The following is a 12304-nucleotide window of genomic DNA, read 5'->3' on the forward strand; positions in this document are numbered from 1 at the left end:
TTTATACTTCACAAATGTACTATAGAATAAATAAATTGTTCGTCGATTTAATGAATCTCAATTTTATTCCTTAAATTCTTGTCAATTAAGTTACAGGCATATATAGAATTTTAAAATTGATTAATTAGATTAAAATGGATTGGGAATATGGATTAATTAGAGGTTCCCGGTAATCACTTTAGCACTGTTAAAGGCAGCGCGTCGAGGGGCTATTCACTAATGAAAATTTTCTTTTAATGGTGATTTTTATTCATGCTTTAAAAAAGGATAGGGTTTCATTGGTGATTTAAAATGTATGGGGATTAATGGTTGCGTCTGCATTACGAGTAATAATCGAGGGGCTACTCACTAAAAACTAGCTAGCGATTTTGAACGGGATTGGGATTATGGGTAACTTAGGGGCTACGGGTTAATATTATTTTACCATATACGTAGTTACATATTTTCTGTCATCAAAAACATGATAAAATTCTGCTAGACATTCGTGTAAGCAATAGATAGTTCATAAATTGCCGCTAGGGGCGCTGTATACGTAGTTACGTATTTACTGACATATAAACCATGATAAAATTCTGCTAGACATTCGTGTAAGCAATAGATAGTTCATAAATTTCCGCTAGGGGCGCTGTATGCGTAGTTACGTATTTACTGACATCTAAAACATGATAAAATTCTGCTAGACATTCTTGTAAGCAATAGATAGTTCATAAATTGCCGCTAGGGGCGCTGTATACGTAGTTACGTATTTACTGACATCTAATACATGAACAAATTTGCCGCTAGGGGCGCTGTCTATATATTATATAGGCCTAACGGTGTGTTCTCTTATTTGAATTAGCGCCCACATCACACTTCGAAGCGCCCCCAACGACGGAATTTACTATAAAACTCGGACGCCACTTGTGCAGATTTCTTTTCTCTCTGCGCTCGCGACCAGTCAACATCGTTCCTTGATCAGCTCCACGTAATCCTGACTTTCGAAGGCAGTATTAGATGGAAAGCCACGTTTTACGCCGATGTTGGGACTAGACTCTAAGCTCTCCGCCATTGAATGTCCATTGGAACATTGAAACCAACAGGAAAGGTTAAGCCTACTACGGTATGTGTGTTTAAGGCTTTTAATAATCCAAAGCCATCCAGCTAGCATTTTATTATTTCATTTAATCCTAGAGTTTAAATTATTTAGGTAGAATTAATTGTTAGTTAATTATGTTTATTTATTGAAAATTAAGTACAATATGAAGAAATTTCCAGACACGAGGTCAGTTAGACAAGGCTTAATTTAGAACATCTTAAATCTAGTACTTCGGCTTATTTTAGGGGAAATTAAATTCCACATTTATGTAAATAATAAACCTCGACTGTTTGCAAATTAGGTCTCATTTAACGGCGCGAAACTAAATTAAGTCTCGAGTATAGATTTAACGGGGCGAGACTAAGTTGCACTAGGCTGGGCTAAACCTTTAAAGAAATTTATCCGGGCCTGGAACTAATCTCTAAGCTTTTACTTTATGCCGGCATTTTAATTTAAGTTAATTTACGCGCAAAAGTTCAAAAATACCCTCGTTATTTTAAATATTTGAGATTTTAAAATATCTTTATGGCGGTATTTAATACTTTAAATTAATTAGGGTTAATTGATAGTAAATTATTGTGAATTAGTGCAAATTAAGTTATTTTAAATATTTGAGATTTTAAAATTTCTTTATGGCGGTATTTAATTAAATACTTTAAATTAATTAGGGTTAATTGATAGTAAATTAGTGCAAATTAAGTCCTTTTAATAATCCTATTATGAGAGCCGTGAACGCAAAGTTAAGGCTTGAGATTCTTAATTTTTTCTTAGGGGAATATTTTACTTAGCTTTTTCATAAATTATTTTAATCTATGATTCTGTTTCCGTAAATCATAATTTTGCTTGGACCTTAAAGCAACCCTTAATTCTGGTTTGGAAAGGGTTAAATATTTAGTGCGATTCTTAAATTTTTCTCAAGGGAATATTTTCTTAAATTATTTTAATCTATGATTCTGTTTCCGTAAATCATAATTCTGCTAGGACCTTAAAGCAACCCTTAATTCTGGTTTGGAAAGGGTTAAATATTTAGTGCGATTCTTAAATTTTCTCAAGGGAATATTTTCTTAAATTATTTTAATCTAAGGTATTCTTTCCTTAATTATTATTTTGCTAGGACCTTCAAGTAGCCCTTTAATTCCGATTTGGTAATGGCTTAATATTTAGTGTGATTTTTATGGGAATATTTAACGAAATATTCCTTCAATAATTTACGGAAACATTACCAAAGTTTAAAATATTTTTTGTTAGGACCCCTTTAATTCTTACTAGGCAATGACTTAATATTTGTTATTAATATATTTTCATTTTTAGATTTGACTGATTTTCTTGGACATTCTGTTGCTGGTAATTCAGAGACGTTTCCTAGTAGATGATTTCAACCTTTGATAAACTCTGGAGTTCATCCGCTGTTAGAGACGCTCATTCCACTTGACATCTTCCTTGGATTTGCGATACAAGATGTTTTCAACCTGATGTGGCCTTGCAACCATTCTCTACAATTACTGGCGATGAACATAACCGAATCTAGAAAAATTCAAATTTTTATTAGAATTATACTTGCAACTACTTAGTTTCTTTCTACGCGTTCAAACTTCAATTTACGGCACACTTTATATTATTTTTTGTTGAAAATTTTTGTAAACACCTGATTTTTTTACTTTGTTTAATAAATTTTGCCTTAAACCACGTTTTTTGTTTTCTTGGAAATTATTTGATTAAGAGGGAAGGTTTGAATTTTTTAGCTCTAAACAGATAGCCTATTTTTGGGGACCCTCTTTTAGGCTTCTTTTAGCTTATATAAGAAGCTTAAATGATAAAAGGATCGATTTTTTTTAAAAATTAAAAAAAATAAGCTTAATTGCTTAAAAAAGTAAAAAAAAAGCCTAAAAAGGACCTCAAAAATACTACCGTAAGTCGAGACCCTAAAAAATTCAAACCATCCCTCATATCGAAAGTATTTCAAGAAAACAAATAACGTGAGCCAAGGTAAAAAGTTTTTATTGAGAAAAAAACGATTGAGGTGTTTACAAAAATTTTCAACAAAAAAATATTTAAAGCGTTCCATAAATTAAAATTTGACAGCGTAAAATTAAAAGGGGTAGGCTAGTTACCGTTTAAATTTAAGAATAAAATTGAGTTAATTAGCGGAAAAACTTCACGGTCCAATCAGTTTTAAGGCCTCGTGTTTCGAAAATCCAAGAAAGATGTCATCTGGAATGAGGGTCCTTAACATCGGATGAACTTCCAAGTCTACTTGATAACGTATCTGAATGACCAGCAACAGATTATCCAAGAAAATAATTCGTGTCTAAAAATTAAAATAAATTAATAACAAATATTAAGGCTATGCCAAATTGGAAATAAGTGCTACTTTTAGCCTAATAAAATAATAATTTACCGAAATAATCCCATACATTTAAACAATTAGCGAAATTCTGGCGATATATTGCTATGAAATTTTTTTAATAATCTAAGCTAAATTTCTTAAGCCTTGTTCAAATGTCTTAACCTCGTGGTCGTGGTTTATTTAATTTTAAAATTATTATTTAATAGACTGAATTTACGTAAATAATAATAATTAACTGCCTGTTTCATTAAAACTACTGAATTTATTAAAACAATAAGCTAATCATTATTAAAAGGCTTACATTTGCTGCGCATTGAGAAGTTTGTTCATTCCAACACGGCCTTGCTAAATTGACTCCAAAAGAACATTCAATGGCGGATAAGGGCTCTAGATTCTGGATTTATTCCTCGACGGCGAAAAGAAAAATGGCTGATCGTCGGCGAAGGGCCTGATTTCCAAGAGCAGCGCATGGAACTATCCTGACTCCACGATGCCAATCAAAGAAAGAAATTTCGGACGGTTGGTTACTCAAGAACAAAGGTCTCTCCCGCAAGATTACAGCCTCGTGGTGTTAAAAGCAGACGACACTAATTGGTATAAATCCAACCAAGGAGTAATACCGTTTTTCCGTTGGCGTATTCCATGGAGTAACTTTCTTGGAGCGAAAATGAAAGTTTCCTTAAAATTCCATAAAATTTGTCTTCTTTCTTGGTGCTGTTACGGTGAAAACAAATGGGCTTGACACCCACAGGGCCGGAAATGAGAAAACTTTCATATAGAACATCTGTCCCCTCCTTTGACTAGAAAATTTATAGGACCTTGTCCACTAGTGTGTGCAAAAACTCTAGTAGAACCACAGTTATGAACCCGCAAAGTTGGGTGTAATTATGGTGGGATGGGGGAGGCAAATAGGACCATTACATACTCAAAGGACATCCCCGTATCTCTAGTAGAACCAGAGTTATGAACCCCCAAAGTTGGGTGGAATGCTATTCCTATGGAGGGGGATATGTTTGTGAACATTTTGCTTAATTACTCGGCCCCTGTTTGTCGTAACCCTGGGTTTCTAATATGGTTGGATGGGGGGGGGGGTGCAAATAGGATTATAACATACTCAAAGGACAAAAAAGACTAACTCCTTTGACTAGAAAATTTATAGGACATTGTCCACTAGTGTGTGCAAAAACTCCGCGTATCTCTAGTAGAACCACAGTTATGAACCCCCAAAGTTGGGTGTAATTATGGTGGAAAGGGGGGAGGCAAATAGGACTATAACATAGTCAAAGGACACCCCCATATCTCTAGTAGAATCAGAGTTGTGAACCCAAAAAGTTGGGTGGAATGCTATTCCTATGTAGAGGGGATATGTTTGTGAACATTTTGCTTAATTACTCGGCCCCTGATTGTCGTAACCCTGGGTTTCTAATATGGTTGGATGGGGGGGCAAATAGGACTATAACATACTCAAAAGACAAAAACGACTTAACTCCTTTGACTAGAAAATTTATAGGACATTGTCCACTAGAGTGTGCAAAAATAGTATCGCGTGTTCATGGTTAAGCTATCAAAACTTTGGGAAAATTTATTTAGTTTTTAAAAATAGTATGGGACATTTTAAAATGTTGTGGCATGTGCTTATTTCCGGCCCTAGACACCCATATTTACACCAATAGATTTGTTAATTGAAAACATTTTAGAGAACTACAGTTCTGCCGTTAAAGGTTTTCTACTCGCTTCAGTTAAGGGCAATATACAGCCAATAACCAAAGCAACAAAAGTGCATTAGTTATTTAGAACTATGGAGTTCCAAATAACTACCATTATGTTTGGTAACCAATATATAAAATCAACTAAGGCTATGTTTTCTTCAAACAGACAATGGTAGCAATTAACAAACCTATTTTCCACTTGTAACTCTTAATTCCCATTCGGTTACGATAAAACTTTGGTATTTAATTTAAATTAGCCCTTAATATATAAATAAATTATTTACCTGCAAAGATCTCTTTAGCTACCGAAAGAGGCAAGAGCTTCCTTGAATCCGTGATTCCGTGGTGTCAACGTGGTCCCTTAAGCCTTGGTAATAGTAGCACCAGCTGGTGTCAACGTAGTCCCTTAAGCCTTGGTCGTAATTAACAGATGTATTTGGCACGGTTGACCATAAATTTTCCACTTGAAACGCTTAATTTTCGATCGGTTGCGATAAAAATTGGGTATTTAATCAAAATTAACCCTTAAAATATAAATAAAATCAAAATATTTACCAGCAAAGATCGCTCAGAAAATCACAGCATCTAGCTCCCACGGAAATCGCCCCGAAAAGAACCCAGAATGAATAGGCTTATTGGGTGCAAACATGGACCGCTAGATGGCGCTGCTGAAGTTAGGCAGACTTCAAAATATGGCGGGAGCGTGCGTTTCAATTCAATTTTACTGTTATTTTCTAATAAAATAATATATAATATTTTCTATAAAACAGCATAAAACACAATAAAACAGCATAAAACACAATAAAACAGCATAAATACACATTAATATTATAAATATTTATTACCTTTCTAAATATTTTGGAAATCTGAAGAAATAATTGTCACAATTAATTCTTGAATTGTCCCAAGCACGCGTAAAGCTACTTACCATGATTACTGAAGTGATTATGAATGGGAAAAGAAATTGAGTAGAAATAAATTAATCAACAAGATATTTTTAATTACTTAAGACTTAAAGATTTTGTTTTATTTTTATAAAAGTATAGCATTATACAAACACTTTATAATCATCCCATTAAGTTTTTATTTAAATACAACCTTTATAAAGGCAACAATTAAACAAGTATGAGAGTTAATTGACTGGAAGGATGAAATTAATTAATTAAACTATCTAGCAACATATTTTTTTATTAAGACGCTGTCACGTTGGAATCATTCCTCTATTCCTTTTGCGATCAGCCTGAGCTTTTCTATTATGGTTTCCATAGGCGCCCTTATGTTGTTCCTTTGACCTTCGAGCGTGTAATGTCTTATCATCTTGTCCTTGACCCTTAGGTTTACCCTGAACGTTTGTGAACTCCTTTTTAGGTTTATTAAAGTCCTTTCCCTTTCTAAATCCTCCGCTACCGGCAGCACCTCCAGCTTCACTGGCATCGTTGGACCTAAATTTTGCTGCTCCAAAAGAACTGGAGGACTGATGAGTGTCCGTATTACCATTCTTTAGTGGCTGTTGACCTATTTTGTGGTCCTGCTGATTGATTATTTAATTTTATGATAAGTAGGTTAAATTTCGTAAGTTCAGTTCATTTCAGTTCCTAGAGAAATGAAATAGCCAAATGAATGAGGAAACAAACTCTACTTACGTAATTAGGATTTGTGGGAAGTTCATCTTCTTCATCTATTTCTTCCTCATCTTCTTTAGTCCTTAACACTCGGGGGATTGTGAATTTCCTAGAACAATTACTTAATTTAAATCTTAAAGGATTTAAACTAATTAAAGAGAGCAAATCTTAAAGGATTTAAACTAATTAAAGAGAGCAAATCTTAAAGGATTTAAACTAATTAAAGAGAGCAAAGCTTAAAGGATTTAAACTAATTAAAGAGAGCAAATCTTAAAGGATTTAAACTTAACTAATTAAAGAGAGCAAATCTTAAAGGATTTAAACTAATTAAAGAGAGCAAATCTTAAAGGATTTAAACTAATTAAGAGAGCAAATCTTAAAGGATTTAAACTAATTAAGAGAGCAAATCTTAAAGGATTTAAACTAATTAAGAGAGCAAATCTTAAAGGATTTAAACTAATTAAGAGAGCAAATCTTAAAGGATTTAAACTAATTAAAGAGAGCAAATCTTAAAGGATTTAAACTAATTAAGAGAGCAAATCTTAAAGGATCTAAACTAATTAAGAGAGAAAATCTTAAAGGATTTAAACTAATTAAGAGAATAAAAATAAGTTAACATACTTTCCAAAAGCCACATCATCCCCAGGAGCTGTTGCATCAGCCCAAGCTGTAGTAGTTGTATCATCGTAAGTGTCATCATATTCGTCATCATAAGTAAACATGTCATCAGTTGCAGCTTCAAAGTCATCCTGTCTTTCTGTTACCGTAATTTCGAATTTTTTGTAGACTTCCTTGGCAGCGAGAACATCTTCTTTATCATTGAGTAACGAAGAAATGTCGCGATGTCCCGTCTTCCTTTAATAATAAATTAATAACAATTAAAAAAAATTAGTGAACAAATTTAAATTACCCATTATTTTTTGTTTGCTATTTTATAAAATAAGAATCAATTAAACTTAAATTACGCATTATTTTTTGTTTGCTATTTTATAAAATAAGAATCGACTTACTTTCCTTTATGAATTTTACTCGTGTCAACTTTCTCCCTGGAATAAACGTCAAATTCATCTCCATCAAAAACATTCTTTCTTTCTGATAACAATCCAGTGAAGGTTGGTTTCGATTTGGCAAAAGATGAAGTTTGTTTTGGTCTGACACTTGGCCTTTTAATTAAACCAAAAAATTAATTAACCATCCCCAATTAATGATTTAGTTCAAAACTGATCACAGTTTTAACTAATTAAAGTTAATTACTGGTAAACTGCTGAATTTCGATCTAAACTAGCGAGGCAACTTGGAAGACTATTTTCTAATAAAGCATTGATAACTTTTTCCGATTCAAAGTTATAATATTCAAGGCACGACTGCAAATGTTTTGAAATTAATTAATTGTTATTAATAATTAATTAATTAAATAAATTCAATTAAAAACCAAACAATTTTTTATACTCGAATAAATCCGCGTCCGATATCAGGAAAGAAATCCTGAATATTAGACATGAGTGATTCTAGTTCAACACCATCAACTTGAACTTGCGGATTTGCCGTTGCTCCCAATAAAGAGTAGTCCTCCGTGAGTGACGCGCTTTCCTCAGCCTAATTAAAGGGAAAACTTAATAATTAAAAATATATCTAATTAAAGCAAGGAATAGTTCAGGTAACATAACTGATTATACCTTAATTAAAAGAACGGCTGCTTTTTCTAACTATAATTATTATTATAACTAAATATTAATTAAAAAAAGTAAAATAAATGATCTCTCATTATTAATTAGTACATTTAATTAGTCTTAAAAACAATCAAGGTCTACTGCGCCCCCTATTGGATTAGTGGCGTCTGCTAGCCCGAACCCTTACCTCTCTAAGCCTGTAAGAATTCAACCAATGGCGTATGGGGCAGTTGATTTTTTTAAGACTAATTAAATGCACTAATTATTTTGTAATTAGAGATCATTTATTTATTCCTTTTTAAAAAGGCCATTCTTTTAAGGTAAAATGTTACGTTACTTGAACCTTTGTTTTAAGCTACACGCGGACTTACTTTTGAAAACTTCCGCTGTTCCTTTTTCTTTAAAGCAAAATAGAGCGGGCTAGCTTCATTTGTATCTGACTTTCCCATAATTACTCTAATACTATTTTGTATAAATGATGTCCTAGTTTCGTCTCTAATTATATTCAAAGTTAATTAATTAATAAATTTAAACAGATAATAATTATAATTGTACCCCCCCCCCATATAGTAGTAAAATTAAAGGACTATACACTTACACTTGACATTTTGTTTGGCATATCATATCAACATCATCCTCAAAAGGAAAATTAACTTCATAATCACAGATAAAGCTAATTAAAAATAATCCTAATTATTATTTACAATGTTAAATAACACTTCAATCAGAAAACATTAATAATAATTACCTTTTTTCACTCAAACAAGTGCAGAGAACTTGGAGGAAATTATCAACGTTCACTTGGTTGTCATTTGAACTAAATATTAATTTGCAAAAGAAATAATTAAAATAGTTTATTTAAATAGAGTTAGTTAATTTAATTGTTGAACTGAACTGAACTGAACTTAAAAAAAAACTGAATTACTCTGAGTCTAGGATTGGTTGCAGACAAGTTGAAAATATGATATCGCGGAATAGTTTCAAAATTGACACTTTTGCCATTGAAATTCTATTTAATAATAATTTGGCCATTCTAAAATTAAATTAATTAATTTTAATTTGAATTAAAATTAATTATAATTAATTCAAAGAATGAGGTATTTGAAATACTTTGAATTTTGGGGTTCATTTTCCATGATTCCTTTCAGATAATCTTCCAAAACTGGGAAAACCTTTTCGTAAAACGCGGCTATTCTGTAAATGATTAATAAGGATTAACTAATTAACTAATTAAGTCGGATTAAAATAAAATAAAATTAATATCTGACCTAATTTCAAAATTATGGCCGCGAAAAGTACTAGAAATGGTGGGAAAAACATCTATTAAGGCACCAATGGTCATGGAAATTTCCACCACATCCATAACCGCTTCTTTAACATCTTTGAACTCGCGTAATGCAATTTTGGCTTTTTCTTCTCTGGCATTGGGAGATTTTAGTTCAAACCAGTTCTCTGAATTGCTTTTACTCGATAAACCAAGACTGACTTCTATATTTTCCAATGTCTAATAAAATGACCAAGAAATATTTCAGTTTCTATTTTAATTCCCCTGAATATATATTAAGTGAATTTTCCCATGAATATATTTTTCTAGTAATTTTCCCATGAATATATTTCTAGTCATTTTCCCATGAATGTATTTCTAGTACATTTTCCCATGAATATATTTCTAGTCATTTTCCCATGAATATATTTCTAATAAATTTTCCCATGAATATATTTCTAGTCATTTTCCCATGAATATTTTTTCTAGTTATTTTCCCATGAATATTTTTTCTAGTTATTTTCCCATGTGAATATTTTTTCTAGTCATTTTCCCATGTGAATATTTTTTCTAGTTATTTTCCCATGAATATTTTTTCTAGTTATTTTCCCATGTGAATATTTTTTCTAGTCATTTTCCCATGTGAATATTTTTTCTAGTCATTTTCCCATGTGAATATTTTTTCTAGTTATTTTCCCATGAATATTTTTTCTAGTTATTTTCCCATGTGAATATTTTTTCTAGTCATTTTCCCATGTGAATATTTTTTCTAGTTATTTTCCCATGTGAATATTTTTTCTAGTCATTTTCCCATGTGAATATTTTTTCTAGTTATTTTCCCATGAATATTTTTTCTAGTTATTTTCCCATGTGAATATTTTTCTAGTCATTTTCCCATGTGAATATTTTTTCTAGTCATTTTCCCATGTGAATATTTTTTCTAGTCATTTTCCCATGAATATTTTTTCTAGTCATTTTCCCATGAATATTTCTAGTCATTTTCCCATGAACATATTTCTAGTACATTTTCCCATGAATATATTTCTAGTCATTTTCTCATGAATAAATTTTTCAAGTCATTTTCCCATGAATAAATTTTTCTAGTCATTTTCCCATGAATAAATTTTTCTAGTCATTTTCCATGAGTTGCAAATGTCAAATTGTCTTTTTAAACTAAAAAATTTTTTTTCTAGACTTCCCCTAACATTTTTGGCCCTTTATTAAATTCCCTGACCCTTTATTAAATTCCCCCGACTTTCCCTGGCCCTTTATTAAATTCCCTGACTTTCCCTGGCCCTTTATTAAATTCCCTGACTTTCCCTGACCCTTTAGCAACCCTGTTAATATACCAAAGAACATAAAATGTTTCCCTTACCTTAATAAAACCCATAATATTGGCGTTTAGATCATCAAAATATTTTGGCTGAATCGAGAAAACATTATCAACCATCTTATTCAAGATCGCTTGATTTTCCCTTCCATATAAAACGCACAAATCCAAAAGTGTAGGAATGTCAAACAAATATTCATCGTAAATAAGATCACCAAATACAGGAGGATTTATATGAGCATTCTAAAATTAATTAAAAAACTAAGTAATAGTTAAATATAATCAAAATTAGACACCTACCTTTGATTCTTTATAAGTAGACATCCTAACAAAAATTTTAAAGACTAAATCATGGATTTTTAACCAATCCTCTTTGACCTTTGACCAAATGGGATGTAAACCCTGATCTTCCATTGGATTATACAAGTCGTAACACCTTGGAGCGTTACATAAATAGGACTGAAGGGTCTTATGTACCGAATCATCGTAAGTCACTTGAGACCAAAATCTTTAATGATAAGTAATTATATAATATATACCATGCCTTAATTAATTAATTAATATCAAAGATCTTACTTGCTATGAGGTAGTTGTAACAACCACTTCAGGTTTTTTATAATGGAATAAGTGGAACAAAGCCATTCTTCAATAGCAGCATTGGCAAATTCAGCCGCTACTTTATATCTGCTAGGGTGTCCCTTACCATTGTGATCGGAAGCAGTCCATAAAGGTGGTGGGGTGTATGCTAAAAAGGTTTTTTTCGTGACAAATCCAGCGTGCTATAAAGTATCATAGGTTATTTATAATTTATCTAAACTTAAAAGGTTTAACAAACAAAGACATGCGCAAGTTCTAGTTACCAAAGCAGGAACTTTTTTGATATTTCCTTTTACAGTTTTAACTTCTTTAATGATTTCGTCCAGGGCAGGACCAGTAAAACCCTGGTTATATTTAAATTAAATGTCATTAATATATTAGACTTAACTTAAAAAAAAAACATAAGGGTTTATAAATAATAGGGAAATTTTGGCCCCAAGTTTCGGTTTCGATTTGGGGCTCTAAGCCTTGGCTCCTATCAAAACAAAAGTACACATGGCAAACATTTAATGATATTAAAAGACTTACGATAGAATTACGGCGTTCTTCGCTATTCCTTCTATTAGTTGCCATGATATTTTATAACTTAAAATAAATAATTACTACGGTATTTAGTTTTTAAGCTATAATAACAGATTTTTATTTCTGAAAAAGGAGACAACGTCGATTCGTCTTCCGCTGCTCCACTCC

At 31.8% G+C, this 12304-nt stretch overlaps 1 protein-coding gene and 1 long non-coding RNA gene across 3 annotated transcripts; both read right to left on the bottom strand.

The window, feature by feature from the left end:
- Positions 1 to 1192: 1192 nt before the first annotated feature.
- Positions 1193 to 5841, bottom strand: LOC149702592 (uncharacterized). The gene is made up of 6 exons (XR_016381772.1): positions 5687 to 5841; positions 5416 to 5603; positions 4043 to 4159; positions 3724 to 3901; positions 3187 to 3383; positions 1193 to 2599 (listed from the first exon to the last, which is right to left on the bottom strand). It is a non-coding gene; the product is annotated as an uncharacterized LOC149702592 (long non-coding RNA).
- Positions 5842 to 6125: 284 nt separating this feature from the next.
- LOC149702593 (activating signal cointegrator 1 complex subunit 2) lies at positions 6126 to 12283 on the bottom strand. Of its 2 annotated transcripts, none has more exons than XM_089866452.1 (17): positions 12143 to 12283; positions 11878 to 11958; positions 11594 to 11796; positions 11318 to 11525; positions 11063 to 11260; positions 9692 to 9927; positions 9534 to 9617; positions 9349 to 9456; positions 9172 to 9240; positions 9022 to 9096; positions 8795 to 8918; positions 8203 to 8349; positions 8008 to 8117; positions 7764 to 7916; positions 7375 to 7608; positions 6775 to 6862; positions 6126 to 6659 (listed from the first exon to the last, which is right to left on the bottom strand). In XM_089866452.1, exons 1-17 carry the CDS (start codon positions 12185 to 12187, stop codon positions 6333 to 6335), a joined length of 2490 nt encoding a protein of 829 aa, XP_089722578.1. In that variant the 5' UTR covers positions 12188 to 12283; the 3' UTR covers positions 6126 to 6332. The 2 variants fall into 2 exon arrangements, with proteins under 2 accessions (XP_089722578.1, XP_089722577.1); XM_089866451.1 differs by having other exon boundaries at positions 6126 to 6662.
- Between the last annotated feature and the right edge of the window lie 21 nt (positions 12284 to 12304).

This window comes from Phalangium opilio, unplaced genomic scaffold, assembly GCF_054372755.1.
Source record: "Phalangium opilio isolate 3A_F unplaced genomic scaffold, DU_Popi_V2 ptg000017l_1, whole genome shotgun sequence".
NCBI classification, from domain to species: Eukaryota; Metazoa; Arthropoda; class Arachnida; order Opiliones; family Phalangiidae; genus Phalangium; species Phalangium opilio.

Excerpts from the sequence above, each read along its gene's own strand:
- LOC149702593 (XM_089866451.1), bottom strand. The coding sequence starts at position 12,187 with ATGGCAACTAATAGAAGGAATAGCGAAGAACGCCGTAATTCTATC. Across the intron at positions 8,350-8,794 it reads AACAGCGGAAGTTTTCAAAA|GCTGAGGAAAGCGCGTCACT; the intron begins GTAAGTCCGCGT and ends CCCTTTAATTAG. Across the intron at positions 7,609-7,763 it reads AGTAAAATTCATAAAGGAAA|GAAGACGGGACATCGCGACA; the intron begins GTAAGTCGATTC and ends TTATTATTAAAG.